Source organism: Camarhynchus parvulus, chromosome 5 (genome assembly GCF_901933205.1).
Source record: "Camarhynchus parvulus chromosome 5, STF_HiC, whole genome shotgun sequence".
In the NCBI taxonomy this organism is placed as follows: Eukaryota; Metazoa; Chordata; class Aves; order Passeriformes; family Thraupidae; genus Camarhynchus; species Camarhynchus parvulus.
This window is the reverse complement of record NC_044575.1, coordinates 55,021,318-55,047,459: the sequence shown is the minus strand read 5'-3', so window position 1 is coordinate 55,047,459 and position 26,142 is coordinate 55,021,318. Positions and strand designations below refer to the sequence as shown.

At 43.4% G+C, this 26,142-nt stretch overlaps 1 protein-coding gene across 2 annotated transcripts; it reads right to left on the bottom strand.

Annotated features, from left to right (window-relative positions):
• Positions 1 to 2,718: 2,718 nt before the first annotated feature.
• Positions 2,719 to 21,148, bottom strand: WDR89 (WD repeat domain 89). Of its 2 annotated transcripts, none has more exons than XM_030949615.1 (3): positions 21,009 to 21,148; positions 19,802 to 19,898; positions 2,719 to 6,826 (listed from the first exon to the last, which is right to left on the bottom strand). In XM_030949615.1, the coding sequence occupies exon 3, from the start codon at positions 6,812 to 6,814 to the stop codon at positions 5,645 to 5,647; it is 1,170 nt and encodes a 389-aa protein (XP_030805475.1). In that variant the 5' UTR covers positions 6,815 to 6,826; positions 19,802 to 19,898; positions 21,009 to 21,148; the 3' UTR covers positions 2,719 to 5,644. The 2 variants fall into 2 exon arrangements, with proteins under 2 accessions (XP_030805475.1, XP_030805477.1); XM_030949617.1 differs by having other exon boundaries at positions 20,973 to 21,078.
• Positions 21,149 to 26,142: the final 4,994 nt, after the last annotated feature.

The window sequence follows — 26,142 nt, the reverse complement described above, 5'->3', positions numbered from 1 at the left end:
CTGTCACCTCCACACCAACTCCTGCCCTCCTGTTTTCTCATGGCACTTGGAATCCCCAAATCCATTGGTTCCTGCAGAGCAGGGAGAGCAAGAGTGGCTCAACCAGTGGCTCTGCTCACAGCTCCTGGAAGTAAAGAACACCCAGCCCTGGTGAGCGAACAGCTTCTGCCTCTCACACGCTTCACTGCCAAATCACACAGACAATCTCACAGACAAACCCATCTCACAGACAAACAGGAACTGGCTTTTATGCTTAAAGGGTGTTTATGTCTTGTATAATTTATTTGAGGTCCTATCCTGCTAACATCATGCTCCAGAATAAGCTCTTACATGTATTTCAAAAGGTAGAGGGTCCAGCTCCTTATCAAGGAGCTTCCCTGGAGAGAAGCCCAGTCAGAGGCTCAGCTGGGGCCAACCTCCCCTTTTTCTTCTCTCCCTCTGCTTCCCACTCTCCATTTGGTGTGGTGTGGAAGTGCAGAGTCCAGCAGATCATGCACAGGGCAGGAGAGCTCCCAGAGGAAAGGAACAGGACTCAACTCTCCAGAAAAGCAGGTGCCAACACAACTTGCCACTACCCTGTCCAAAAAGAGACCAAGAAACCAAACAACAGAAGACTATTTTGAAGAGGTGAAAAAATTCCAAATCAACCACTGCAAATGATCTTTAGGTGATAGGCAAGTGTGTCAGCTCTTTCAGGAGTACAAAAGCTTTGCTGATGGACTGACAATGCAATTCACTGCATCCATACCCAACCCCTCCTGACAGATGGGAGCCTCTCCCCAAAACACAAATATTTAAGGGTGAGTACCAAGAGGATGGGACCAGGCTCTTTTCAGTGACAGGTTAAAGGGCAATGGGCAGAAACTGATGCACAGGAAGTTCCATCTGAATATGAGGAAACACTTGCTTATTGGGAGGGTGGCAGAGCACTGGAACAGCTGCCCAGAGAGGCTGTGGAGTCTCTTGGAGATATTCAAACCCTGCCTGAACACAATCCTGTGCAACCTGCTCCAGTGAACCTGCAAGAGCAGGGGGTTGGACCAGGTGATCTCCAGACGTCTCTTCCAACCCCAACCAGTCCAGGATCCTGTAAAGCACAAGATGCAGCTCCAGGAGTGTGCAGGGGCTGAATCAGCATTCCCATGACAAAATGCACTGCTTCACACAACACTCTGACCCACAGAGCCACAGCACAGCAGGAGCCAAGAGAAAGCTGTCATTGGGAACAGTGTAAAGCTTGCACTCATGTCTTTAAAATGTTTTACTGTATCAGCTTCTCTGCTAAGGGATATTTGAATGTAGATATGCAGTTTGAATACACAGGACATGTGCCATATACAATCTGACCACAGAATAGATTATGGCTGGGAACTGGCTAAATAAATTCCACCCAGAAATGAATTCACATCTTTAGATTTGTCAAATAATTTCCACCTCAAGTCCAAAGTGTGGGTAAAATCCTACACTCAAGTAATTGATGAAGTTACCCAGACTGTGGGATGTCATCCTGAACATCTTTTACTTGAAGAACAGTGATGAGCATGCAAGTACTGCACTTTAATTACAGGGACAAGAGAAAGAAATGAAGAGTACATTTCAGGACATGCCAAATGCAAGTAAGTTAATTTTCATAATTTTATGTTTACAGCAGGATACTCTGCTGCTCAGATATATCATAGAGCAGGTTTACTATGAACTCTGAATAAAAATGGACACTGTTTTTTGCATTCAAGAAGTCTATCTGGATTTGTGCTTTTCATTTACTGGAACAAACCTGATACTGCTTCCGGAATGAGAGCTTCCCCTGGGGTTAAACAATTCACACAGTGATGATTTCCTAAAGCCACTTGCACATAACTTCAATGACGTAAGGTTTATAAAGGTCACAGCTGGACTCCTGCAAGGCCTTTGACACAGTCCCCTCCTGCATCCTTCTGAACTGGAGAGAGATGGGTTTGATGATGGGCTGTTGGGTGGATGAGGAATTGGTTGGATGCTCACATCCAGAGGGTACTGGCCAACAGCTCAATGTCCAGACAGAGGTCAGGGGTCTGTACTGGGGCCAGCACTGTTTAATTACTGGCACAGACAGTGGGATCCAGTGCAGCCTCAGCAAATCAGCAGGTGACACCAAGCCCAGAGGGGCCGCTGACACTCCTGAAGGATGAGATGCCATCCAGAGGGACCTGCACAAGCTCAAGAAGCAGGACCACAGGGATCTCATGAGGCTGAACAAGACCAAGTGCTGGTGCTGCAGCTGGGTCAGGGCAGCCCTCAGTATCAATCCAGGCTGGGGATCAAGGGATCAGAGCAGCCCTGCCAAGAAGGACTCAGTGCTGCTGCTGGAGAGGCTGGCCAGGAGCTGGCAGAACAGCCCAGAAAGCAAATCCCATCCTGGGCTGCACCCCCAGCAGCGTGGGCAGCAGGGCCAGGGAGGGCATTCTGCTCCTCTGCCCCTCTGCTGAGAGCCACCTGCAGTGCTGCACCCAGCTCTGGGACCCCCAGCACGGGAGAGATGGCTCAAAAAAGATGCTCACAGGGCTGGAGCACCTCTGCTGTGAACACAGGCTGAGAGCTGGGGGTGTGCAGCCTGGAGAAGAGAAGGCTCTGGACAGACCTTATTGCAATCCTTCAATCCTTCAATACCTGAAGGGGGCCTATGGAAAAGATGAGGACAAATGTTTTAGCAGACCCTGTTGGGATGGGAAAAGGGGTAAAAGTTTTGCCTGAGAGGGTAGATTCAGGTAATACATAAGGAAGACTTCTTTTACAATGAGGGTGGTAAAACACTGGCACAGGTTGCCCAGAGAGGTGGTGGATGCTCCATCCCTGGAAACACTCAAGGTCAGATTGGATGGGACTCTAAGCAACCTGGTTGAATTGAAGATGTCCCTTCTCCTTGCAGGGGGGTTGGACTAAATGACCTTTAAAGGTCCCTTCCAACCCAAATCATTCTGTGATTCCATGACTCAGAGTTTCTTACCAATGCTGAAGCCAACTTGGAGATGTCAAAATTAACCCGAGATTAAATACTGTTGGACACATTAACCTGATTTTGAGTCTATTATTATTTATGTGATCACACGTGGATTCTGCTCTGTGGTCTGTGAAACAGTGTCTGCAGCCTACAGAAGCAAGCAGCGCTAATTACTTGTTCACATGTGGTTTCCATCTATGCTTATTTTGTGGGTATTAACCTGAAATTAAGTCAACACAAAAGAAAAAGAGGAACAACAAAACTGAGTATTTTCAGAGGCAACACAAGCCTCAGTCTCGTGACAGCTGCTGTGCCTTTGCAGAATTTTAAGATACAGACACACATTTTTTCCCTTCTGCTGCTATTTCTGTTATGCACGTAAAAGGGAGAAATCAGCTTCCCAGAGAAAATAATGGCTTCAGCTGTGACTGATACAGAACAAATCAATATCCACCTCATCCAGGAACAAGACAACAGGCACAGGTTGCATACTGCAAACTCTTCAGTCCCAGACTCCCACCTCTGCTGCTTTAATTCAGAGGCAGCTGGCACAGCACACTGGAATTTCACTCAGCAGACACTTGAAAGCAAGTGGGGCAACCACAAGCTCCCTCTCTGTGCATTTCTCTACGTGCACACAAACCTGTCTTCAAGAAATCAAGCATGAGACAGACCCAACGACTTCACTCCAATGAATGTGTCAAAATACCAGGGAAAGAGCGGATAAACATCTAAAAAACAAGTTATACACTGGGTACCTGCAATGAAATAAGTCTCAGAATCATCCTTCAGTCCCCCACCCTCAATTTGGCACTGAACCAAGTCAGCCCCATGAGGGCTTTACTGTGAATTCAGAGTCTGAAGCTCTTGGTCCCCTCACACAACAGGCAAAAAACCTGGGATAATAAATCTTGAGAGGGCACATGATCCAGGTGCATCATAGCCCTGACACTCGGTGCCCACCTCGTCTCAAAACAGCACAATGTAATCTGGAAAGCAACAGATAAGGATGGTGGGGACAACATGAATTTAACACAAGTGACAAAAAAAAGGTGTAGAGAACTGTGATTTTCAAATTGAAGCTGCACTTTTAAATAACCAGCAGTAACAAAACCAAGTGAATCATCTTACTTATCACCAAAAGGCAAACCCAAACCAACAATGGAGTCACAGTTGTGGCTAAAGGGTATTAACTGTTTGTGAAAAATCAAGTGGAAACTCAATACTTGTGGTTGAAAAAGATTCAGTTCCAGAGATGATTCAGGCATCTTCAGTACAGCTGTAACCACACACTAGAATATGTTCTGTACCTCAGAAACTGTCTCTAAACTCCAGAATAATCTTCTAAACCTGATGTTCAGGAGTTGTTCTGAAAGAATTGCCCGTCCAGCCTCAAGGGAAAAAAATAAACCCAACCCCTCTTAAATCCTTTGCCAGCTGATCTATAAGAGAGCAATTTTTAAATACTCTGCTGCTGGTTTCAGTTGTAGTGCACATGTGTAACTACAGCCTAAACACCAACACCATTTGCCTGCAGTGCTCCTGGGAAGGCTGGAGATGAGTGTGTGCAGAGCCAGGAGCACAGGTTGGAGTCTGCCAGCAAAGCAGAATAAACATGAAGTCTCACCCATTTTACAAGTACAGGGCTGGTTTTGCACCACTCAGTGGGTATTTGGTGGAATAATAAAACAAAACTCTCCTGGGGAGATGTCCAAGCATAAACCTCTCTGCTGAGAGAAACTTTTCTTAAAGGACCCAGCCAACCTCTAAAAGTGTTTGGTGAAGTCTCCTCATATCAGTCTGTTCCTCCATAACTCTGAAGGCAGTGTTCATTTTTGGGTTTCAACATCATCACTCAGCATGTGATACCAGTTTCTTTCAAATCAGTGTTTGGGATTTTAAGCACCACTGGTGTAATTAGACCCATCAATTTCTCCAACCCACCAAAGATCTCCCCAGTCTTCCAGCTGCACTTAGGAGGAGAGAATGAAGCTGCTTGCAAAATTCTTGGGTATTTTCATTCAGGAAATAATGCCAGTTGAACAGTTCTCATACTCATACAAATTAGCTGCTGTTTGGTTGAATACATTCATATCTGCTATGAAAAAGATGGCTCTATCAGCTGCTTCTTTATGAGCTTGTTCTAAACCAGTGATGTGACAGTGCAAAACTACTTATTTTCTGTTTCATCAAGAAGTAATTCCTTCAGGCATTAAGATGTGACATAAAATCTTTTACTAAACTGAACAATTTCATTAAGTTTTCTGTGAAGAAAGCAGAATACAGCATGGAATACAAAAGCTGTTAAAATGTGCCAGGGGAATATCACTGGGAAGGTAACAAACTTTGCAAGCCATAGGCCTGTATTACACATTTAAAACATTGTCTGAGACATTAAATAACCACAGAAACAGTTTTATATAATATGATTTAGCATCTGTTGCTCAAGAACTCAGGAGCAAACATTTACTCTTGTCTGATTAATATTAGCAACTTAAAAAAAAATAAAAGGCATTCTTCTGATGACTGAAATACATTCCCAGGGGGAATTTAAGCACCACAGTTTTTTTCCACAGAAAACCTCCAAATAAAACAAGGCCAAGTATTGCCTAGAGAGATTAAACACCAGGAAAGCTCTACACAGCAGAGATTCTCACTTCAGGCAATTCACTTTTTCCTGCTTTTGAGGGAGGTGTTGTGAACTCTCACTCTCTTCTGCACAGAAGAAGAGATCTTCAGAGATGCTTTCTTTGTGAGGGACCTTTCCACAGCCCCAGGTTTCCATAGCAACAGCTGAGCATCCTCTCCACCCGTCAGCAGAGACTCATCCGTGGGGCTCCAGCAGAAGGAGCGGACGGTGGCCGAGTGTCCCCCACACAGGGTCGCCACCAGGCTCAGGCCATCAGCCCTGCAGCTGATCAGGTGGATGTCTCCTGTGGAGGTTCCCCCAATCAGGAAGAGTTTCCCTGCCTTCTCATGGTAGAAGCCTCCCACCAGGTAATGCAGGCCGTGGTTTTCAGCACACACTGACTCTCTGACATCCAGAACGTGCAGCAGGGTTATTGGCTCCTCGGTGTCCAGCTGAGCCATGTCCCACCAGCAGAACCCCTCATCGTGTGTCATGCAATAGACCTGCTTGTAGTCTTCTCCAGACCAGCCAAGAGAACTCACTGAGGAATCTGAATTGCAAGTGGATATCAAAGCATCATCTTCATTGTCCTTGTTGATGTCAAACACATTCACCAAGCCATCGGTCGACCCAGACACAACCAAATTGGGTTCGACAGGATGAAAACAGATTTTGGTGATGTCATCATTGTGACTTTCAGAATAGACTCCCAAGGGCTCTTTGGTGGCACTGGCACAGTCTGTAACGCCTCTTGCATCCCAAAACACCAGAAACGAGTCCTTTTCAACCTTCTCCGTTCCGGCACAAACGATGAGGTCGCTGCAGCTGACGTCGAAGCTGATGAAGACGTTGGAGGGATAACCACTGAACACCTGCACTGGTTTCTGTGTGGCTGAGCGAACGTCCCAGCACTTCACCGTGCCCTGGCTGCAGGCTGAGAACACCAGGCTGTCACAGGTGTGTGCAAACCTGACCCCGGCCAGGACCCCGCCGCGGCCGCCGTACTCGCGCAGGAGGCGCAGCGTGTCCCTGTCGTACACCCTGAGGGACTCATTGGAGCAGGACACGGCCACCAAGGGGCTGCCCCCGGGCTGGGCAGCTCTGGAGGTGTGGATGTCCAGCAGGTAGGTGGGTTCCTCGCTGGGCACACAGCGCCTGGCAATGCGCAGCCCCGCCAGCTGCTGCTCCACCTTCTCCACTGTCGTCATCTCGCCAGCAACCTGCAACAAATAAAAGCCAAGGAGAGCTTTAATTACAACATTCTTCAACAGTGTTAGCTTTAAAAACTCGTACGAGGAAGCATCTTGTGCAGAGGTGATGCAAGGGGATAAAATTCAATTATCACCATGTCCTCCCCTGCACAACTTCATTCACAGGAGCACAGGACAGGAAAGGGCTCCCTGATTCAAGGAGTTCAGTCTCTTGTGTCTGTAAGCACCACACCAGATAATCCCCTTAACAGATTAAACAGTCTATCTGGGAAAATCACTCAGCTAAATTTGCTTTATTATTTTTATAAAGTAACATGATGTTCTCCACAAGTGGAAACAAAATGAAGTCACTCCCTCTACCTGAGGAGAAATAAGTTTTGTTCTAGGAAGCACAGCCCACAAACAGCTGCATCAGTACAGCTGCAGGAGACTTCTTCAGTGAACCTCTGTGCTGAGGGACGTGCACAGGGCAGGCAGAGAACAGGACCAAAATGACACAGCACTACAGCCTGAAATGGCCTGGTGAGGTAATTTTACAAGTATTTAGGTGCCCAATGATGCACAGAAACACCTGCCAGCATATCAGGGACCACCTAAACAGGCAATGTCACCTGTGGAATTCACTGCAATTAAGCACCTCAGTGTTCTCTGAGCCTCCTGTAAAACCACAGAACACTGGCTTTTAGTGCAGCTGATAAAAATCTTCCCTTCAGAGGCAATTCCTCTCTGGCTCTACTGAACCCTCCTAGAAACCCAAACTATTTCAGCAATGCACCCAAATGCAAACTTTACCTAGCAAAACCAAAGTTAAACAAAATTCTCTTGGATTCTCTCACAGATTCATTTTGAAAATATGCCCTGAAAAAAAAGGAAAAACATACTTTTCCTTTCTTTAACACAACAGAAAATTCTATTCTGTAATTGCAGTAAAGACTCCATCAGTTCAGAGTCAGGAAAAGCACAGCAGCATTTACATTTTAAAGAGATATTTGCAATAGTTTTAGTGGTTCACAAACTACAACCATTTTTTAAAAGAAGATGTAGGTATGTTATTACAGTCATCCACTTCTGTCAAAAACACAGGTTCAATGAGACCACAATTCTGTGTTTAAAAAGAATCAAACCCCAAACATTGAGGGAATCACAAGAGGTTTTAAGGGGTCAACACTCCAGTGATTTCTCACTGGTACTGATATCTCCTTAAGATCTGGACCAGCAACCAATCCCAGGTACCATATGCATGAAATGACCCTTTAAAAAAATCCAAAGAGAAATGGAATAAAAAAATCAGGCAGACACAGAATGTGAGAAAATATTCTCATGCCTTCCCAGCTGTTCTATCATCAATTTTTCTGCAAATTCTCCAGGCTGGATTTTTAGGGGTGGAATGTGCAAGTTTCCATGTATTACTTGCTTTAGTTGCAATTATTTTAATAGCCCATGAGAGACCAAAAACAAAGGAGAAGTTGCTATGACAAAGCTGCATTCTGCTTTTTTTTCCCCTTCTTGGCATTGTTTGTGGTTTCAGGGGTTTGCTTTCCCTCCTCTGGTTTGGTGTACACAAATATTCACGACACCATGTGACAAACCAGCAAATTCTTAAAAAACAGCTTAAGCAGGCACACATAAAAAATTAATTCCCAAGTCACAAATAATCTCACTAAGCGATTTGCCTCAGTAATATCCTGACAATGAGGTCCCCAGGTTAATCTTCTACATCAAAGCAACCTTTCAGAGCACATCTACCAGTCATTTTTGCCATAAAATGCAGACATCCTGTGGAAACTCCTTCCCCCTCCAAAGCAAAGAAGTTGAACGTGTTTTCTGGCATTACCCTGTGCACAACCTACCCACAGAACTTGTTCCTTCCTTACTTTTCTGGGTATGTCCTCAAATGAAACAAGCTTTTACTAGAACTATTACATAAAGCCAACTGCTCCCAAACGCTGTTTGCTACGCTGCTTAAACACAAAACTGTTAAACAGCCATGCAAATTAATAATATTAACTGAAGAAATAAAATATTTTTAACATTATTAATTAGGAAAACTGCTTAATTCAATTTACTGAATAATTACAATAAAAGCTTCTATTTAAATAGAGTTTCAAACACACATGCTTGAGGGTGGAGAAAGGAGTTTTCGTAAACCAGCTCTCCTGCAGTGCTATGGTTACTAAAAAAATCTGGTTCTCTCTGTGAATTTCTTGTAAGAAAAATATAGTTTTCCAAGCTGACCTGAATTTTAAGCTCTAAATATTCAGACTTAGTCTGCTCAAAAGGCCAAGCAAACTCAAACAGACATGTTCCTGACAAATGTCATCCATTTGGAAGGCAAGCTGCAGTTGTTTAAATATTACTGACTATGATAGAGAGTATCTTTCAATAAGCAGTTTCTACAACACTCATGTCAGAGCTTTTACTGCTGGGGAAGGTGAGGGAACTCTGCAAATATCCAGAAGTTGTAAAAAGCCAGAGTCTGCAAAAGGAGCTTCATTCAGTTTTAATAATATTTTCTGGGAAATAAAATTAGCTCAACACAACTCCTAAGCTTTTGCCCAGAATGACTTAACTACAGCTATTCTGAAACACCATAAAATGATGTTCATGTTTTCAGACAGAAATGCAATTTCTACCATCAGGAAGGTGAAGGTTCAATTCTATTTCCACTGCAACAACTCAGACTTGTGTTCGATGGCAGCCAGGTTTTTGCTAAAAACTCAGTAAAATGTCTGCTTTAGCAAGAAAGTCTTCAGACTATTATGAAATTGTGATTGAAGGTTATATAAACAATTCATGCTCAAACTTCAGGGTGTAGCTGCCAGCCCTTCCTTTTCAGAAGGGGAAGTCACTGTTGTATTTTGATGGGAAAGTTTAAATGGCAGGAATAGGATCTGTGTTAAATTTATGAGACAAATAGGAAACAATGGTCTTCCAAACACAATAGAAGATAACTAAGCACTGGACTGCAGCCACCTACAGAGCACATGGTCCTCTGCACCGAAGCACTTTCAGTTCCTTAAGTTCAACAACGGAGGTATCTGTTTTCAAAAGAATCCTCTGGCAAAACCAGAGTCTTTGTAACGTTTTGGACATGGCACAACAGCCAGTTGTGATCAGAGAGGAGAACTGCTCATGTTTGTATGCCAAACTCCCTGACACAAAGACTTGTACTAACAGCTTGCTCTTGGACTACTCCAGTCTCAGAAGAAATCACAGAGGGCACTGGCCAAAAGCTCTTCTTTCCCCGTGGATCCCCCTCTGCTCAGAATATGAGTTAATTCATTAAATTCAGGTTTTTCAGTTTCTCCAGCAAAGAAATTCATTAACTTCAGGTTTTTCAGTTTCTCCCACAGTCTGCATCTATAGTCTCAACACTGACAAAATGCAGGGGATGTCAAGGTGCCAGGAAACCCCCACCACCACTGGGCTGACACACCAGCACCTGCCTGAAGGTGTCAGGCTCTGGCCAGTCACTTGTGCTTGACACAGAGATGCAATCCCATCCTTAGGATCACCATTCCTTACCTGGAACAGCTGAATCCTCCAGCTGCATCCACACCTGCACCCTCCTAGCCAGGAAAAGCCACCTTTTACAAATTAAACCTGAAAATTCTGTTATTATATCCAGACTCGGAACTACACTCAGGTGATCTGTTCTATGAATTAAGTACACAGTTACATGCAACCCCTGCACATCTCCTGGATACCACAACTACCCGAAACAATAAGCTTCTGGAAGGACACTCAAAACTCATTACACCTTGGGAACTCAGAATGAATACCATTCTCTGAAATAACCTAAAATATTTTGACCTCCAGGGCATCCTACAAGGCTCCTTTAAAAAAGAAATAAACTCAGTGTTTAGAATAGAAGACACGAAGTGGAAGTGATGCCAAAGAAGCAGGACAGGATTTTCAGATGCCTTTGTTATGTGTTTTTCACTGGTGCATGTGGAAACAACCACACAAGACTAGAAGTAAACAGCTGTGCTAAAGGCAGCCCTTTCCAACGGTGGAGGAATGAAAAGCAAACACCTATCTGCACAAACTAAACTTAACATTGTCCCAGCACTTACTGCCGGGCTGTTTGTGCAGCATTCTAAACGCTGCAGCTTCAGTTCAAGCCAACAGGCTCATCAGTCCTCTTCAATCCAGAACGTTTTTCAAAAGATAAACCAGCAAATCATAAGTTATTTCCCTTTTCCTTTGAGTGGTGTACAGAAGATGCTGCCAAGTTCTCCTTTCCAAAAGGGAATGTTAGCTCAAAAATATATAGAAATACAAATTTTCCTTTGAAAAATACAGGGAAAAATGGCACATTCTCAAAGATTTAATCACTAACATAAGAGTAACTTATGAGTAGGAGGGCAGAAACACATAATAAAAATGAAAGAGACCTGTAGTTCTGGCAATCTTCTCTGCAGAGGTCAAATACCAAAAATAGCAAGGGATCTGAACAGCAGCAGATGAAATCTTGCACTGTTCTTCCCTACCATAAACAATACAAGCAGACCCTCCCTTTATTTTCACAATTATTACAAGTTCCAGAGCAAGCTGAGAACAAACCCAGAGCTCTGGGCAGCGGCAGGCAGCTCGTGCATGCACAGGACATGTGGTTTGCATTTGGGAGCAGAGCTGCCAAGGCAGGGAGAACAAACACATCAGAGCTGCACTGCCCCAGTGCAGGGAGAACACGTGAGTGCTGCATTTCTCCAATGAAGGGCAGAACAGATCAGAGCTGCATCCCTCCAGTGCAGGGAGAACACATCAGAGCTGCACTGCCCCAGTGCAGGGAGAACACATCAGTGCTGCATTTCTCCAATTAAGGATAGAACAGATTACTGCAGCACTGCCCCAGTGCAGGGAGAAAAATCACTGCTGCACTTTTCCAGTGCAGGACAGAACACATCAGTGCTGCACTGCCCCAGTACAGGGAGAACACATCACTGCTGCACTGCCCCAGTGCAGGACAGAACACATCACTGCTGCACCTCCCCAGCTCAGCAGAGACCTCTCCTCACTGGCACCACTCCCCAGCAAATGAGCTGAGCACAGAGGGAAAGCACAAAACACCCTCCAGGAACCCTCAGTTTTTCCATCACACACTCTCCCATAGCTGGGTTTGTTGTTTCCCCCAAGCAGAGGGAGAAGGGGTTTTTCCAGCGTTCCCATAAAGCCTGCTGAAGGCAAAGAGCATTTAGTCATCAGGCAGGAAGGGAATGAAATGCACGAGAGGCTACACTAAAGTGCAGAGACAAGATGTAACTGCCAAGAGAATTATTTCATCCTCTCCAATCAGCTACATCTCGCTTCCAAATGTAAGGCACAGTCACAAAGAAGCTCCATGTAATTCTTCATTTGCAGTACAGAGAAAATTGTATCAGTGGAATAGAAAGGAGGAAAAAGATAAAACACAAAGTCTATGGGAAGATCAAAAAAATTAGGTCTAGCAAGCTACTTGCCTTTCATGAAATCAATTCCTGCCCTCCCACCAGGATTGAGCTTTGGGGTACAATCCTGCTGAGCAATGGAGAGAGGAGCTGTAGGTGGGAGAGAGAACCAAGGAAATGGCCTTAAACAGCACTGGCTGGAGGGAAAAAGTAAGAGTCAGAGGTAAGAAAGAATAAAGGGAAAAAGGCCCAGGTGCTCAGTGCCTTGGGATTCAATAAAAAAAAAAAAATTAAATGGAAACTATAACTGTTCTGAACTCATCTTTTGGGGACATAAGCAAGTGTTCACATCAATGCAGAAACAAAACCTTTTTTGAATATTATTCTAGACATCCATAGAGAGAGAATGCAAAAACAACTTCTAAACTGGATCAAGCATAGCTTTAAATGCACAGATCACAAAAACCATGCAGTGACTATTTTCATCAAAAGAAAACTTTCAGATTGGGGTCTTTTTTGTGTAAGATTCTGCATCCAAACTAGAAAGACCTATCCTGATTTTGCAACACTGGAAAATATGGTGGAGATCTAGAGAGATCTAGAACATTCAGGCATGCCGTCAGGTCCAAAGTGCAATGAATTAACATTCAAGCTTGAGTAATTGAAAGCCTATTGACAGAAATACATGAATCAAAGAGATGGTAAAGAGCTGCAAAAGATCAGATGACCAGTTGAAAAAGTGTAGAATAATCCAATGTACAATTAAAAAACTCAAATAAATTAGAAAGTACTATACAAAACAATAAAAGTGCCAAATTACAAATTTTAGCTTCAAAATAAAGGCAAATTTAATAAAATATAATGCTCAGATTGCTAACCTACCTTCTCTAGAACAATTTAGAAGGCCCTGACATAAACATGGGAAACAGTTTCTAAATACTCTAAGAAACTGTGTAAAACAATAATTCAAACACATTTGAGAATATCCCTTTTTCAATCTTCTCTTTTCATCCAATTCCCTGCCTGTGACACAGGCCAACTAACAGAGGAGCCACAAAGGGAGCTGTCCCTGAAATCCCACTCTGCCATGAGCAGCTGGACCCAGCCAAGAACCTCCTGTGAGGAGGAGCTTTCCTTGCAGTGACCTCGCCAGGCAGAGGATGTGGCTGCATCCAGGTGTGGGTGAGGTGGTCATCCAATAAAGGAGTAATAAGAGGATAAGAGATGCTCTATTTTGCTCTCCTGGCTATTCTCAGATCAAGCTGCAGCAGAAGCAATCCTATTTCATAAAGGCAGGCCTGAAAGAGTCCCAGGCAAAGGGTAAATTACAGAAAGAGATACTGCAATTGGGCTATTTGAATTCTAAATTCTATATATTATGTTTTCTTCTTCTTTTTTTCTGGCAAAGAATACTGTATTTAAAAACACTTTGAAAGCTCATCTATGCCTAGATTGCACTCTCAGAAGCTTTTGAACAGGTGAACAACAAATGCTGCATCCTCAGGTGGATTCTGGAGAACAGGGAAAGAGCCCTAGTGCTGGGCTCTGGCTTCTGCACTGAGACAGGGGGGTCAAAGATGAGCCTTGTGCCTGCTGCCTGTAATGGAACCACAGCTATACTACCAGTCTGCTGCAAACCTTGAAGACAATCCAAGTCTCAGCCTTCAGCACTTGTGCTTATCTCATCAGACCACAGCCACCACAGAAAAGTCATTTCCTTTCTCCTGTGAGCACCTCCCACCGAACGCATCACACCGAGATGATTCTCGTAACCACAAACACGAGAAAGAGGATACAGGACGCATCAGCCTCCCAAATAACAGACAGCCACAGCTGCTGGCAATCAAACATGGAGCTACAATGGTCACCTGCATGTAGCATTAAGTTTTGATCCATTCACACTTCAGCACAGCAGCCACAAGCAGCTCAGAGGAGGTTCATGCTCACAAACAGCATTTTCCTTTCTGAAAGGGTCCAACAGCTTTGCTGTCTGACTTGGCACTAGAGCTGGGCACTGAGATGGGCATCTCAAATCAGACAGAAATAAAGTATTTATCTAAGTGGATTTGAACATGAGCCTGGCCTACAAACACTTCCCAGTCCTGACTGTGGCAGAATAACTTGCTGAGCAATTCCCAGCAAGGGCCAACATTCACTCCTCACTTTCCCAACCAGTGAAACAAGGACAGTGTTTGCCCAATTCACAATCCTTGTGCACACAAACATTAGTGAGTACAGCCAGCAGCACACTGTCACACAAGAAGCCTTGTTCTGAGTGTCTACACTACAAGATACAATGCAAAAGTCACTGTGACACCGTGGTGCACCTGCAAATTCCACAATCACAAAGTGCTCTGATGCCCTTTCAAGTTTGGGATTACAAGAAAGGACTCCAAGAGTGATGATTTTCAGGGCCATTTTAAGCTGAACAAAACACCACATGAACAGGCAACACCAATGATCCACCCTACAGAGAAAGGTGAAAGGAAAAAATTACTTACACAGCTGCATGAATAATTTAGTGACTCTGAAACAACACCATTCATTTCCTTCAATTTAGACACTGTCACTTACTACCAGCATCCTCATATAGAAGAAACCTGGAAATAAGTAAGAAGTCTTCCCAAAGATTAATAAAAACTTGCTAAAATTCTTCCAAATAATTTATTTCTACACCACAGGAAGCCTGGGGAATTTCAGCCTGAATTTAGCAGCAACCATAATAAAAGGATATAAAGAAACTGCTGTAATTGGAAAAAGAGCTTCTACTACCACACACTGGTGCCAAAATACCTACAATGACATAAAGTCAATGTTTTATTTACTGGAATACTTCAGAAATTCTTTCACAACAGTAATTTACCTTAAGTACACTTCATTATCCCAGCTCATTCTTCAAAACAGAAACTATTATGTTTTCAGGACTCTTTTCTTAACAACCCAAGCTTAAATCAGTCACTGCTGAACAGGTAAGAAGATTCCCCTGCAATGCAGATGTAGGGGAATACAAGACAAACAACATTTGTGTGCTTGGTAATTCTCAGCCCCACTCCAACATCACTGCCCAAGCAATTCTCTGCAGTTCCAGATGTGTTGCACAGGCACAAACATCTGCCAAGCCTAAGCAGGGAAGATGACTCTTCCTGATTTTCCTCATCTGCTTCCCCAGAACTTGCAGATCACTGAGATGTCTTTGCCAGTCAGATCCCACAACATATTTTTTTATATTTAGCTACTCCAGAACATCCCCACATCAAGGTAATTTGTCAGACCCTCTCCAGTTACAAAGCAACAAGAGAAACCTGAGATCCCTGTGTGCCCGTGACAGTTCACAGACTATCAGTTTCCAAAACATGCTCCTTGTGCACAGTCTGACAGCTGGAGGCTCTGCTGAATCTTTATCATGCCCTAAGCTCAATTTTCAGTGCTTTGTAGCAGACAAAAGGAAAAGATGTCATCTAAGTGACAACAGGATGATGGAAGAGGCTGAAATAAAGGGTTTCAGAGCTATGTTGCCTTCATCCTGATCAGGAGAATTTACTTTTGAGTCTCCACAAAAGACGCTAAGGCATTGAGGATGTGGACATTGAAGCCATGCAAGGCACTCTCTTCAGCTCTTTGTTTTCAGGAGCCTTTAGACAGTGAACCATACATGGAACTCCAGCAGCAGCTTCACCAATGCCATAAAAGATTTAAAAAAAAAACCAAAACAGCTTTTACTTTTCACGACACTCAAATGCACAGTGATTTTCCATACTCCAATGGAAGTTCACATTCAACTGTTTTTTCACTCTTTTAGTGGTTTAGGACTCAGTCACAAGAAAGAGAATCATGAAAGGGAAGGACAAAGGAGAAAGTGTGCAGGTATTGATACTCCAAATTTTCTGATCAAGAGATCTGCTGAATGCAGCAGCACAGACAATCCCTGCTGGCAAAACCAGAACTCCATGGTTTTGTTAGGACCCACAAACCCTGAAGACCTAGGTGGAAACTTAATTTTCTGAGATCCACAAACACTTTTCCAACATCTTCAGCAGCCTGCTGCCCCAGAATAATGCAGGGATAAAAAGCAAAGTCAAGAGCTTTTTGCATTTTAATAACCTTGCTCTCAAGCCATGTTTATTCTTAATGCTTAAGTAAAGCCACATTTCACAGGGTCATAGGAGGCTCCCAGCAGTGCCCTTTGCTGAGGCCAATAATCAAGGGCAGAGAAGGAAGGGTGAGATGCTGCAGGTAATGGACTGTTTATTTCACAAGCAGTAGCTGCATGCTTTGCCTTGTGTAGCTTGGCAAAGACAGAGACTGAAGGGGATACAATTACTATCTACAAATACATCAAAGGAATAAATGCTGGGGAGGGAGGGGAGCTACTCAAGAACAATACTGGCACAAGAGTTTAAAAGTATAAACTGACCATAAATAAAATATGGAGCAGAAATCATAAAGTTTATCTTACAAAATACTTCCCAGTTATAACAGTGGGGGTAAAAACTTTAACTGCCTTCATCTGCTTTTATAACCCCGCCAGCCTGGCACCCACCACTGTCCTTGCACAGCAAAGAACCCAAATAGGAAGGCAGACTGAGAAACAAGCAACTCTGAGATAAGCTGGCTCATTATTCCCTTCTGGAAGATACCACACTGCCAGGCAGACAACAGCAAGACACATTTCTTGCTCAGCCCATCGTTTCAAAAGCAGCATTAGGAATTTAGTAAGAGAGCATGTGTGTGCGCAGAGGTCCCAGATTAATGTGGCCTTCTCTCCACGCTGCTGGAGCTGTGGGACAGCAGCACAAGGAGCTGAGCGTGCCCTCCACACAGCCACACCTAAACCCAGGGTTTGGGTGGAAAAGCCCAAAAATCGGGGACAGAGCGCCGGGGCTGTCATTCCGCTCTCGGCCACCGGGTGTCGCCAGTGACCGCCCCAGAGCGGGATCGCGATTTACCGATCCAATAATAATTAACCCGGGCGTTAATAAAGCACCAGGACTTCTTTCTTCCTTTTAAAAGCCCCCGTTCCTCAAATCAGACCGTCAATCAAAAATCACAGCCTTCGCTTAGAACTGCCTAGCACGAAAAACGGAAGGAAAAAAAAACCCAACCAAATTCAACTGCACCACAACTTTTCTTTCTGAACCATCAGAGGTGAAAAATATACACATTCATTATTAAAGTCTCATTTGGATTTGGATCATTCAGACTTCATACCAATGCCAGATGCAGCTCATATGTCCATGCAAGGCACACATAAACACACAGGAATGACTGACCTGTGTGCATTTGTATTTGCTCTTGCAGCATCCAGCAAGCGCTGAGTCCAAACACCCATCACTCCCATTTCCTAGGGAAGAGGGATCAACAAAACAAACCCAGCAACTACAAAATCCTCTCTCAACCTCTTCCACTCATATCTATCTCCCACAAACATTCCTGAAGCAGGAGTGTCCAATACACATGCAAAGTAATAGTTGCCCAAGACATTAAACCACTAGAATTAAATTTTCTTTAAATCTGTTTTTCTCCCTTTCATGTATTTCCTTATATATCCTGGCAGACATTGAATAAAGTAAAATCAAATCCTCTTACCTCAAAAAACTCCTTCATGAACTGCATAAAAACTGAAGTCAGTTAGAATTGCTAGTAAGAGCTGTATGTTTCTAAACAAGAAATTTTGCTTTCACAGCTGCTTGTCCCTTCTGATTGCACAAAGGAGTAATAGCACTTAATTCCAGCTCTCCCACTCATTCCCATAGCAACAAAGATACACAAATTATTATTATGAAAAGATCCTCAAATTATTGAAAAGTGAACAATACCTGAAGCTTCCTATTAGAGATGCTGCCAGCATAGAACTCCAGTTTGCCAATTTTAACTAAATGCTGGGCTGTCTTCTCACCAATTGTACAGCACTTTTGTATCTTATTTTTAATGAGAACCTGAGCAACAGTTTTGCCTTGAAATAAGAGGCAGGGGAAAAAAGATCTCAGCATGGTGAGAGTATGAGCTGAGATGGTGAGCTGCAGAAAGGTGCAAGTTAGAAGTTGTTAATCAGTTAAAAATACAAAAAAAAATTAAGTTTTTGCTGAAGAAATAAAGCAATTGCAAGAAAGATTATAAACAATACAGCCAAACAATAATTTTACTTAATTTTGGAAATAAGAGAGGGAAATGCACCAGCAAGAATTTATGTAACTCTTTGTGTTTAACTCCTCTGTTGAAGGAAAGGGGACAGTTGCAGGGACATGAGAGGGGAAAGAGCTGAGGGAGAAGTGGGTGGTGGGTCAGGGTGGAGGTCCCTGGGGAGGGCAGAGGCATGTTTGAGGTTCAATTTCCTAACCCCACAAGGGATTGGGCAATATCCTCTTTTCCTGCTTTTCTTACATCCTCCATTGCCCATCTTGCACCTGAACTGCTCCAGAGTGCAAAAGCACACTCCAAAACCTTGTCAAGACCATGATTCACAATTCTCAATGCTTCTTTTTAATGTCTGGTGTGAAAGCCACTAATGGGCTTGTCCTCACACAGGAGAAGCTGAGCCCCATAAAAACCATCTTTTCATTCACCAAATAAACCCAAGTTTCAGACTGTCTGCAGAGGCAGCTTGGTATCAACAAAGATCAACACAGCTGAGCAGCATGGTAGTGCTGATTTCCTTCTGTTTTGCTCTTTTGTTTTTTTGGGTTTTTTTTTCCCCAGAAAAGTATGGAAATATCATTATTTTTTATACTTCCAGTAAAAAGCACAACAAAGCTGGAAAATGCTGCCAGCAACCATGTGGTCTCTCAGGAGACCTCCCACTCAGCCAGGTACAGACCAGACCCCAGGGCTGCCCTGCAAAAATGATGCAGTGAAAGAAAAAAACATGAAAAAAAATTATCTTGAAAGGTTGAGAGAATTGGGATTGTTCAACCTGGAAAACAGAAGGATTTGGGGTGACATAATTGCAGCCTTCCAGTACCTGAAGGGAGCCTGCAAGAAAGATGGAGAGAGTATTTACCAGAGCCTGGAGTGACAGGACAAGGGGCAATGGATTTAAACTGACAGAGGGCAGGAAAAAATTTTTCCCTGTGAGAATGGTGAGAGCCTGGCACAGGCTGCCCAGAGAAGCTGTGGCTGCCCCATCCCTGGGGATGTTCAAGGCCAGGCTGGATGGGGCTTGGAGTAACCTGGTGGAAGGTGTCCCTGCCCATGGCAGGGGGTTGGAATGAGGTGATTTAAGGTCCCTTTCAATCCATACCGTTCTATGATTCTATGCTCTTTTTTAAAAAATATTTTAAGCCACCTGAACACCATCAATCCATGCACAGAAGAACTCTTACGTGGAAAAAAATTAATATATTTAATTCCAAAAGGTCTGAGACTGCAAAAGAAACAGGCAGGGCCCAGCTCATGCCAATACATGCAGAGGCTGCCCAGGAATTCCAGGTCCAGCTTTCTCTACAGGGCTGATCCTTGACCCCATAAAAAGATATTTGGAGGAAAACACAAACAGCTACACCAATCATGAAACAAACAGAAACCAACATGCAAACTTTAAACTTTTAGTGCTGTAAAATCAGCACCTAGAAACCATGGGATTCACATGAACACAAACCTGTTTAATTATTCTGCTGACAGGAACAATTATCTTCAGGAGCTGCTCTGCACACACACTTCACTGAATCTGATCATTCTCTCAAACAGGAAACCCACTGAAAAATATGAGGAAATAAAAGGCAGTAACATAACTTAGTTCTGAGAACAAAGTTCTTACAGACCTAAAAACCAGCATACTAAGAAATGAGCTTGTGTTTCTATAATCTTTCAAATATGTAACACGTATCTAGGAAAAATTAATCTAGAATTATAGGATTATAATCAATATGAGCCAGTTACATAACACAGAATTGACAATTCCACTCCCTGTATCTTGTATGAAAAGTAAATTCTGCAACACAGCATACTGAAAGATATCTGTTCATTATATAAAATAGAAGTTTAGGATATGCATATCACAGCTTTGGCAGTAATTTCTGTAACTACTTTTATATTCAAAACCTTAGAAAAGTTTGTTTTCCTTTTTCCCCCAAAGGAGTAAAACTGCCAAACAAAAAACCCCAAATTGTAACTTTCATTTCTTTTTCTGATCTTTTCCAGATTTGTCTGGGTGTGGGTTTTTTTGTTGTTTCAGACTATCACTACCATTAATAAAGGTTCCCATCTGCACCAAACCTGGGTGAGGTCAGCTGGTGCTTACAGCACAACTTCCTAATCCATATATTTCATTAAATCACAAATCATTAGGGCTGAAGAAGACATTTATGATCCAGTCTGGACATTAACCCAGCACTGCCAAGGCCACCACCAAACCGTGTCCCCAAGCACCGCATCCAGGTGGTTCTGGACACTTCCAGGGGACGGTGATTCCACCACTGCCCTGGGCAGCCTGTCCCTGCCGGTGTTCCTTACCGGGATCCTTATCCTTATCCCTGTTCCTGCCGGTGTTCCTTATCACAATCCTTTATCCCTGTCCCTGCCGGTGTTCCTCACCGGATCCTTATCCCTGTCCCTGCAGGTATTCCTTATCCCGGCCGTATCCCGGTCCCTGCCGGTGTTTCGTATCCCGATCCTTATCCCTGTCCCGGCCGGTGTTCCTTATCCCTGCCGTTATTTCTTATCTCGACCCTTATCCCGGCCGTATCACGGGTCCCTTTCCCTGCCGGTGCTCCTCACCCGATCCTTATCCCGGCCGTGTCCCGGTCCCTGTCCCTGCCGGTATTCCTTACCGGATCCTTATCCCTGTCCCTGCCGGTGTTCCTTACCGGATCCCTATCCCGGCCGTTCCATGGGATCCCTGTCCCTGCCGCTGTTCCTTATCCCGGCCGTGTCCCGGCTGTGTCCCTGTCCCCGTCCCGGTCCCTCAGAGCCGCCCGGGCCGCCGCGTGCGCCCCGCGCGGCCCCGGCCAGCCCCGCCCCCGCCCCCCATTGGCTGCAGCGGCCGCCATCTTCCGTCCATGGAGGCGGGGAAGGAAACGACGCACAGGAAGGGGATTGGTGTAAAGGCGGAGGGGCGGGGCCAATCGGCAATCGACGCGGTCTGATTGGCTGGCGCAGGGAAGCCCCGCCCCGGGGCTGCGCTCGGCCATGGCGGGGCTGGAGCGCCCCGCCAGGGAACGGGCACGGGAAACGGGAATGGCTCCGGGGTGACACACGGAGCTGCGCCCTCCAGGAGAGCAGGAACACGGAGGATTATTTCCTAGGAGGGACCCAAATGCGAAAAAGGACAAGAAGGTTCATTAGATTTTCCCAGATCCGTTTTATTTTTTTTTCCATTTTAACTTCCAGACAGTATTGTTTCTCCTTTTCTTATTTACCAGTTACCAGGCTAACACATCCAGGCTATGAAAAGCAGGATGGCATAACTAAACATTTGCTTCTTTTAATGTTTTATTTATATTGCCCCAAGTTTTGTAATTCAAAATTCCTTGTCCTACTCTGAATTTACTGTTCAGCACTGATGAGTAGCATTAATCCATAACCTTGGATGGATGTTATTCAGTGAGGAAAATAATTTGTACCTTTATTTTCATAGTGGTTAAAATCACATATAAGGTCTTTTCTGATAAATTATGTAATATTACCAATATGATGGCAAATAAATAATTTCAAGACGTTTTTTAAACATAGACATATTTTCATTAGCTTAGTTTGCACTTCCATTTTTAAAAATGCAAATCTAGGAATTTGAGCTATGTATTGTTCTAGCAAGATAAAAAAGGCTTTAGCTAAACCCTATGACATGGTCAAGTTACATGGCCAATGACCATAGAACAGTATAAAAACACACCTTGTAGTTCAGTCTAATGACACCTTAAAGCAGAGAGTCAATCAAAAGACTTCAAAATACTGACAATTTCATTTGTCTGTCACTAGCTGTGTGCAGTATTTTAATTCTACTCACTCCAGTATAACTGTTATTTTTACTGTTTCTACTTATAAATAATGCACATATTTATGTTCTACCAGTGCAATTATCTGTCTGTGAGCAGAGATTACCCTCTTCTGTTGATAACTCTGCCATATTTTGAGTAGTTTATTAGAACTTGCATTCCTGAGGAGTCACAGATGCACAGCTCACCAAACTGCCATGAGAAGGTGCCCCTTTATTATTTTTGCTCCTTAACAGTTATTTGGTTGACATTTTTACAGTGCACTGAACATAAAAAAATATCTAGATACATCAAAGCACATGAATGACACACTCATGTTTTCCTAGTAAATACCTTTCCCTCATTCTGAAGCCTCGTCCTGCCAGAGCTGTCACCCAGAACTAAAGCCTGCTCACACTGGTGAGATTAGTTCTGAAGATTTCCAAACAGGAGGCAGATGATTTCACTGAGAACACAATATGCATTATAAGACTGTATTGCAAATGTCAGTGTTACAATAATATTTTCAGCTGGTAGTTTTTCGTCTGAGTTTCCCGGGGCAGTTGCCACAAATTCATCAAATACCTTCTGTTCATTGTTCACGTGGTAAAAACAGCTGCAGGATCGACTGGGAAGCCACAGTTTATAGCCACGGCTGTGGTGCCCAGCACTCCCAGAGAAGTGCAGCTGGATTAACAGAAAATACCATTTTTTATGATAGCACACCAATGCTGCTGAGTCACAGGGTACCATGGGTAAGTTTACCACAGGAATTGCAGGGCAGATGCTCCAGACATCACTTGTAACTTTTGACAGTTACTTTACAGACATAAAAGATATTTTGAGAAAGGAATCTTTAAGATCCCCCCCTTAAAAGATACTGAAGTCTAAACAAATCTGAGTTTCAGCATCATGCACTCTAGGCCAGAGGTCCAGAACTCAAACAGCAAATTGTCTGGAATAAGAAATTTTTAAATTTTTTTTTTGCTGTGTGTTTGCATCTACCTAATACGCCAAGGTTATTTTTGTGGCAGTGTAGTTTGGCTTGCAACTTTTTTGGTGTAACGATTTGTAATTAGCTCGTATGTGCATGGAGACAAAGTGTTACATTCCAGGGATCAGTGAACACAACTCCATCAGCAGATTCCTGCAGCTGAAGTAGCAGAAGTTAATGTGGATTGCTGGAGAAAGGGGTTTATTTTTAACATCTTTAAAAGGTACAGCTCATTGGTTTTGCTTGTCAGTTCTCCTCTGCTGGGGATAAGGGGGAGGGAGGAGCTCGCAAACCTCTCTCTGGCATTTTTTTGGCAGTCCTATCTGCAGAACTTGACAAAATGTACAAGAGAGGCAAATTTATTATGACTGATGATAATCAGGTTTTGGGATTCACTGAAGGCACATCAATGCTTAATTGCCACTCAGTGCTGAATAAGCATTTAATAAACCAAAATCAAGGGCTGATTAAATTATATACTCTAATTACATAGTACAATAAAAGGAAGTTTTGATTGCAAAGTCAAGTTTGTTGGGTAAGGACACCATTTTTAGAGGTCAGCTCAGAGTTAGCAGTGCCTGACTTCACATAACCTAAGCTAACTTCCTTCATTCTGCAGTAACAAAGATGTATCTTTCATCTCTTTGCTACAGGAATTTTTTAATATTTTAATAATGCTGCTGTTGGTAACAGTGCTCACAGCTTCTCATACCTGCACAGGGTGCCAAGTTAGGATTTTATATTGGATCCTGTTGAAAGCAAAAACCTGGGCCCTGCACTGAGGGCTCTTCCTCAGCCTCCCTGTTTCCTGTAGCTGTTCCCAAGAAGCTGAGTGGATGTTCTAGGCACATTCAGATAGAAAAACAGATTGCAGACATGTATTTCTGTTTTCCTGGTCATCCTCACTACCTGAACAGGCCTGCTAGAGGTGTACAGACTGAAATTTGATTTTTTCATTGGCAGTTTTGTTAGTGGCAAGAATTCCAGATTGCTCCCTGAAGCTGAAAGATCAGGCTGGGCACCAAAGCAGGAGCCTTCCTCCCACCTGAGGGGTACCAGAGGGCACCTGAAGGACACAGTTCACCAAATGCATGCTCAGTTTTTTCTGTACTTGTACAGAGGCAAAACAGTGGAGCCAAGCTTGAGCCATTGCCTTCTTTTCCCAAGAACCTCAGCCAACCCTCCCACGTGTGAGATTCCTGAATGCAAAAGGCATGCATTATAAAGCAGCTCAGATCTGCTGCTTACTGCCTTTTGGGAGGGGCAATTCCTTGAGAAGGAACATTTGTCAGATTGCACAGGCTGTACAGGTTTTTGCTGGGAGGGTACCATCTTGATTTTTGCTTCAGCATCTGATCTCCTTACCCTAACTGAGACAGGTTGGGGTGACACCAAGATCCCTTACAGAGGGCTGGTCCCCAAAAGCCCAAGCTCAGCACTAGGCCACTGTATCAGATGTATATTCCAGAACTCTTGATCCTAGAACATGGTGCTTGCGTAACTGCTGAAAGTGTCTTGTATATAAATTCTAAAATAGTCATTTATCTACATTGACAAGAAAAAACCTGGCAACCAGAGGTTTAAAGAAGGTGCCCAAACAGGCCACTAAGTGTAAAGAGCCAACCTGGCCCAAAGCATTTATTATTTCTCTCTCAACTGTACATTAGTGAGGTTAGTCAGCCTGAAGTCTAGACACAATACCAACACTGACACCCAGCCAGTGCATCAGGAAAGAACTGAACTGCTGCTGCAAGGCAAGCACAGTGCAGTGCTAATTACCATTGCTGGGAAATCACTCTGAGTGCCAGAGCTGTTGATTCTGTGCTTTTACCACTGTCTTAAAGAGATTAGCAACTTTTCCACCCTCAAACTTTATTAAAAATGATCAGAGAAAGCATTATGTCCTATAAACATCACATCAGATAAAATATTCTCACTCTTAAAGCTGAAAGGGTCAATTTGAGTAAAGGCTTTATTTAATTTAGAGTTTTAGCATCTGCAGCTGATGTACTGCAGTCCACAGCAATAACCACTAAGCAATCAGGAGCCATTACAGCATGAATAATGCTGCAAACACTAAATCACCAAAACCAAATTAATAAAGTACCTGCTGCATACAGTGAAGCATGGGAAACAGCATCCCTGAATTTCCAGTTCAAAAATCTTTGCAAGTTAGTAGAAATCTGGGTCATCGTGTTCTGAAATTTAATCATTCCATAGGTGGCAAACATGATTACAATCCCTTTGCCTAACAGCATGAGGTAAGCAATTGCAAAGGAATTCTTCATTACAGGCATTATTTTGGCAATCTTCCCAAGGCAGCTGCAGATTTGATTAGCCACCAGGACTGAACTCTCTACAGCAGGAATTCCCACCCACATATGGCTACTAGCATACCAGGAGAGATGAAAAAGCAGGCTGGGTTAAATATTCCAAGGTAATTTTTTAACTGAAACGGAAGCAGAATGTATTTTCTGCTTATGTTTGCTAAGCTACTGCATCAAATCAGCCTTACACATATGTTGACGGTTGTCACAAGGGTTTTTGGGGTGAAGGAAGAGACGAGATGGGCTCTATGATCAGAAGGCTTGATTTATTACGTTATGATATAAACATCTATTTAAACTGTACTAAAAAGAAAAAGAAAAGGAGAGTTTCTAGAAGCTGCTAGCTACTTAACAATAGAAAGTAAAGAATTAATAACAAACTAGCTCTCTCGGACTGTGTCTGAGAGATTTCAGTTTTGGATTGGTCACTAACTCTAAACATCTAAAGTGAGCTAATCTAGGCAGACTTGTTACATTCTACAGCAGCAGATAACTTATTGTTTATGTCTGGTTGCTGAACTTCTCAGCTTCAGCAGGAAAATCTTAAGAGAAGATTTTTCATAAAAGAAATGTCTGTGACACACATGTAAGGGGAAAAGAACTTTCAGAAAACAAACTTTGGAGTTTGAATCCATCCACAAACTCAAATCTTGTCCCTGAGCACTGGAAGGAATAAAGACAGTAACACAACTGAATCCAACAGGAG

Excerpts from the sequence above, each read along its gene's own strand:
- WDR89 (XM_030949615.1), bottom strand. The coding sequence starts at position 6,814 with ATGACGACAGTGGAGAAGGTGGAGCAGCAGCTGGCGGGGCTGCGCATT.